General features: G+C 43.5%; 1 protein-coding gene across 1 annotated transcript in view; it reads right to left on the bottom strand.

Moving 5' to 3' along the window:
- The window catches only part of LOC111966014 (transforming growth factor-beta-induced protein ig-h3), a 57728-nt gene extending 54266 nt beyond the window's left edge, over positions 1-3462 (bottom strand). The window contains 3 exon segments of the mRNA XM_070444167.1: positions 2463-2561; positions 2861-3118; positions 3368-3462. Of these exon segments, the coding sequence (XP_070300268.1) occupies positions 2463-2561; positions 2861-3118; positions 3368-3447 (437 nt within the window). The 5' untranslated portion in view covers positions 3448-3462.
- Positions 3463-5959: the final 2497 nt, after the last annotated feature.

The following is a 5959-nucleotide window of genomic DNA, read 5'->3' as shown; positions in this document are numbered from 1 at the left end:
CGCTGGCGTTAGCCTGGTAGCTAGTTTTGGGGAGATAAATAGCTGGCGTTAGCTAGGTAGTAGTTTGGGTTAGTTAGGAGTTAGTATGGGGGATACAAATAGCTGGGTTAGCTAGGTAGCTAGTTTGGGAGACAATAAGCTGGGTTAGCTAGGTAATTAGTTTTGGGAGATAAATAGCTGGGTTAGCTAGGTAATTGTTTTGGGGAGATAATAGCTGGTTAGCTAGGTAATAGTTTTGGGGAGATAAATAGCTGGGTTAGCTAGGAGTTAGCTTGGTTAGTTAGGGAGTTAGTATGGGGATACAAATAGCTGGGTTAGCTAGGTAGCTAGTTTTGGGAGACAAATAGCTGGTTACGTAGGTAATTAGTTTTGGGGAGATAAATAGCTGGGTTAGCTAGGTAACTAGTTTGGGGAGACAAAAATAGCTGGTTAGCTAGGTATTAGTTTTGGGAGAATACATAGCCCAGCTATTTATCTCCCCAAAACTAATTACCTAGCTAACCCAGCTATTTATCTCCCCAAAACTAATTACCTAGCTAACCCAGCTATTTGTCTCCCCCAAACTAACTACCTAACTAAACCAGCTATTTATATCATCCAAACTAACTAACCCAGCTCTTTATCTCCCCCAAACTAACCCAGCTATTTATCTCGTCCAAACGAACTACCTAGATAACCAAGCATTTCTCTGCTCCAAACTAACTACCTAACTAAACCAGCTATTTATCTCCCCATACTAACACTGAAACGTATCAAACTTCCAGTCCATGTCAACGTCACAAAAAGAGAAGAGGATACAGCAACAAAGGGGATGACTCAATGATTCATGGACGAGTCATTTCCTAAGTCAATTTCGCAATTTTACATCTAACTAAGATTTTTGGTGCAGTATTTATAAATGCAAAAATTTGATTGAAAACGAGTCGTCTCTCGTTGAATGACAACAAAGTCTTTATTGAAGAATCGCTACTATTGACGAATCACCAACGGAGGGGTGTATACCTTGGCTACGGACTTGGGCTTGCTTCAAGAAAAAAAAATTGTGTGCCCGAAACAACCCACCCCCCCAAAATACCTTACCGAAGTCCAAAACGAACAGAAACGTCATCATAATATATGCACAAACTCTTTCGGCTGGGAGGCATGCGGATGCCTTTCTGCTGTGAAATTCACGATTTAAAAAAATATACATATTTAACTCGGCAAGTCAGTTAAGAAAAAATTCTTATTTACAATGATGGCCTATGAACAGTGGGTTAACTGCCTTGTTCAGGGGCAGAACAACAGATTTTTTACCTTGTCAGCTCTGGGATTCAATCAAGCAACCTTTCGGTTACTGTCCCAATGCTCTAACCACTAGGCTACTTGGACCATTAAGTCATTAACATTTTTCCTCTCCCATGACTGTTGGGACATCTTGCATTATAGCAGACTATTCATCCCAAATGGAACCCTYGGGGCCCTGGTCAAAAGTAATAGGTTTCTGGTTAAAAGTAGTGCACTATATAGGGAATAGGGTGCCAATTGGGACACATTCACTGTCTCATCTACACTGGCATCAGACTGTCCTGGCAGAACTCAACGACCGCAGGAGAAGTTCTCTCCCATTTCGAACGCACTCACTGTCTCATCTACACTGGCATCAGACTGTCCTGGCAGAACCCAATGACCGCAGGAGAAGTTCTCGTAAAAAGATGAAGAAAAAGCATTTCCCACTTCAACATTCTGGTTACCAACTGAACCAATCTTAACAAGGTTTTGTAATACCAACCTCAATCCCAGCAGATGATTGAAAACAGACCTGACTGCATGTCACTTTTACAACAGCGAGTCATTATGTTTCGCGACGTAACTAGTTGTGGCTAKTGATTCAGGAAGGAATTTCACTTATGTGTTCTTTAAAACGGTCACCTTCATCATACTTACTCTTTGAAGATGGGGAGATTTTATGCAAGCTGGTGTTTGGGACTAATTTGAGCATAACTCAAAGTCAAAGCAATTCSTTCTCACTGTATGCCATTTACTGTACATCTATGCTATGGTTTACATCCTAAATCTGTTGGTTTTCCGTCCTTACCCCTGCTGCTTCCAGCAGAATAGAGGTGAAGGTATAATGTTTTCACTTGACAATCTTAGTTGGGAGTTCTCCTTCATGAAACCCACACGAAAGGAGAATTCCTCATTTAAATCAGTGGAAAACTCATAAATCCTTCTTGAAATCTATTGTTTGCGTATCTAAATGAACAATAAAGGAAATGGTCTGCTCAGCACAAATGACAAAAAAAAGTTTGGGATCCTCATCCTTTCTGATGAAGCACATCCTATCCATCCACACTAGAGTTATAGTCTACACCAGRAGGCTAAAATACAAATATATTGACGCAGCACGTTATAATAAATCAACTCACTGTCAACCATTAAAACCAACARGCATGTTAATAACATGTTTATATTACACTCACGTCTGCTTGCCGCAGATCTTGCGATGGTACCATTGCTTGCAGTTGGTGAAGTATTTCTTGTCAGTCCCTTGTATCTTTTGCATCGCGCACACGTTGGGTCTAAAAAGAGATGAGAGAATATTTCATTGCGTTTTATTTTTTGACGCGCACATTACAGTAGACAATTGTGAGTTTGCCCATCACATCGAATMACTTGTTCACTTTACTACAAAGCAGTTGTGAAGCACAACAAAGTATGCCATTAAAAAATCAGTAGGCGTTGTAGGTTCTATATTTTTCTAACATAAAACAATAATCCTCCTTCGTAATTATACGAACAAAAGTCATGTTTGCTGTGAATTGCATAGCGCAGAACGTTCTAAGTGCACATCATCACTTGAATAAGTTAGCAGCCTTACCCATGCTGCCGGCCTCTTATCCTGCTGTGCTGAAGAACTGACTGATAGGGTGACTTTGCCAAACAAATCGTTGCAATCAAGGTGAGCGCCAAAGTGAATAAAGTTAAGTGCTGCATTTTTTGACCTTTTCCCCTTATTCCGTCCGCCTCCGCACTCCAGACAAGTCCGACAACGATGCGACCATGAATATATAGTGAAGGAAACAGTTCTGGGGAGGGGCGTGGGGAGTGAGCCAAGATAGGCGTGGGGAATGAAAACCTTTTGCACAAAAACGAAAAAACGAAAATAAGTCAAACTAACGGAGTCAATCTTATTTTACCACAAATACAGTAATGATATGGAAAGAAAATAGATTAATTCACGTGAACAAATATATTTTTTGAGATACATTTATTGGTCATCAAATTAGTCCCAAATGCAATGCCATCCCTCGTCTGAGACATGAAGACTTGCATCAGCTCCTCAAGCTAATGCCTGGGTCAGCCATTAGATACATGGATATTTCACCTTCTGAGGACATCCACTGTAGAACTTCTCATAGCCACCTCATCTAGCCTTCTGAGGATATCCACTGCAGAGAGTATCATCGCCACGTCATCTAGCCTTCTGAGGACATCCACTGTAGAGAGTATCAAAGCCAGGACATCTATTTTACCACAGCAATTCTCAGTTTGACCTGAACAAAGTTTCTCAGCCAATAGATTCAGTCATTGGTTTGGACTGGGAACCCTGGACTGGGAACTCTGACAAAACTGCTTTTTGTTAATACAACTGTCTCACCCAGAGTGTTTCAGCAGGGATGAATACATTGCTAACTGGGATTGTCTTCCTCTGACCCTATTGCGTGGGCTGAGTCACTGGCTTACTGGTGCTCTTCCATGCCGTCCCTAGGAGGGGTGCGTCACGTCGTGCCAGGCTTTTTTCACTATATTCGACTTTGAGTGGGTTGAGTCACTGACGTGATCTTCCTGTCCGGTTTTMCCCCCCCCAGGGCTCGTGCGGTGGGGGAGATCTTCGTGGGCTATACTCAGCCTTGTCTCAGGGTAGGACGTTGGTGGTCTGTTGATGTCCCTCTAGTGGTGTGGGGGCTGTGCTTTGGCAAAGTGAGTGGGGTTATATCCTGCCTGGTTGGCCCGGTCCAGGAGTATCGTCAGACAGGGCCACAGTATTCCCCGACCCCTCCCGTCCTAGCCTCCAGTATCTATGCTGCAGTAGTCTATGTGCCGGGGGGATAGGGTCAGTCTGTTATATCTGGTGAAATTCTACACTTGAAGGCAATAAAATCACTGATGAATGATTTCTAGTAATATTATGCACATTTACGAATAATGAATCAAACTATTCAAAAGTAAATCCAATACGTTTTAGTAAAAGGATAATGATGACACAAGCTAACAGTGATAAGGAACATACTAGATTACACTGCCAGGGTTAATTACACTGCCAGGGTTAGTTACGCTGTCAGGGTGCCAGCTACAGGATCTAGACCACATTTTAACCAACTGCACAGAGCTCTGCTGTCTGCCCTGTCTGCCCTGTCTGCCCTGTCTGCCCTGTCTGCCCTGTCTGCCTTGTCTGCCTTGTCTGCCCTGTCTGCCCTTGATGGGTAGTATTTGGGCAAATGGAACAAGACACATTCCAAGGTGTTTCCCTCAGACACTGCTTCAGCTTTTATGCCAAACAGAATACTTTTAAAGCCCTCAAGATCCAGCGAGGGAGACTGGGAGTTGCTGCAGCTTTGATGCCGACCCAGAAGTTGACTTAAGCTGCTGTAAAGTAATACCTCTCTACCTCTACAGCCTTGGTACTTCCTCACACTGGAGCTAATAATTAAATTAATGTTGATTTAGGTCTACCACACAAATATTTGACTGAACACACAGGAGGTCTTGCCAAATCGACCAAGGCGAGCATGAAGCATTGGTTTCTAGAGGGTCCAGGAGAAGAGCAGGGAGGTGGAGGGTCAGGTGTTCAGGGTTTAGTTCAGGGGAGGGTTTGGAGGTCTTTGTCCGTTCTTTGTCTCCCTCGTTCAGAGGTTAGGGTCTGTTCAGGGGAGGTTGGAGTTCGGGGTTTTTCATGTCATTCGCTTCATCGTTCCTTTCTTCCGTCAAACCTTCCCCCTCAGTTTCTCCGTTCAGTTTTAGGGAGATTTGAGGGTTAGTGTTCTGATCAATATTAGTAGACTACAGTGCATTTGGAAATTATTCAGACCTCTTGACTTTTTCCACATTTTGTTACGTTACAGCCTTATTCTAAAATTGATTAAATATTTTTTCCCATCATCAATTACACCACAATACCCCAAATGGCAAACCAAAACAGGTTATAGAAGTTTTTGCACATTTAATTTCAATATAAAACTGACATTTTTTAAAGTATTCAGACCCTTACATCAGTACTTTGTTGAAGCACCTTTGGCAGTGATTACAGCCTTGAGTCTTCTTGGGTATGACGCTACACGCTTGGTACACCTGTATTTGGGGATCTCCAATTCTTCTCTGCAGATTCTCTTCAAGCTCTGTCAGGTTGGATGGGAAGCATCGCTGCACAGCTATTTTCAGGTCAGATGTTCGATTGGGTTCAAGTCCGGGCTCTGGCTGGGCCACTCAAGGACATTCAGGTCTTAGCCCAAAGCCACTCCTGCGTTGTCTTGGCGGTGTGCTTAGGGTCGTTGTCCTGTTGGAAGGTGAACCGTCACCCCAGTCTGAGGTCCTGAGGGCTTTGGAGCAGGTTTTCATCTCTCTTACTTTTCTCCGTTCACTTCCCTTGATCCTGACTAGTCTCTCCAGTCCCCCCGCTGAAAAAAATCCCACAGCATTGTGTTGCCACCACCATGCTTCACCGTAGGGATGGTGCCAGTTTCCTCTAGACGTGACGCTTGGCATTCAGGCCAAATAGTTCAATCTTGGTTTCATCAGACCAGAGAATCTTGTTTCTCATGGTCTTGAAGGTCCTTTCAGTGCCTTTGGCCAACTCCAAGCGGGGCTGTCATGTGCTTTACTGAGGATGGCTTCCGTCTGGCCACTCAACCATAAAGGCCTGATTGGTGGAGTGCTGCAGGATGGTTGTCCTTCTGAAGGTTCTCCCATCTCACAGAGG

Source organism: Salvelinus sp. IW2-2015, linkage group LG6.2, assembly GCF_002910315.2.
Source record: "Salvelinus sp. IW2-2015 linkage group LG6.2, ASM291031v2, whole genome shotgun sequence".
In the NCBI taxonomy this organism is placed as follows: domain Eukaryota; kingdom Metazoa; phylum Chordata; class Actinopteri; order Salmoniformes; family Salmonidae; genus Salvelinus; species Salvelinus sp. IW2-2015.
This window is presented reverse-complemented; position numbering and strand designations above follow the sequence as displayed.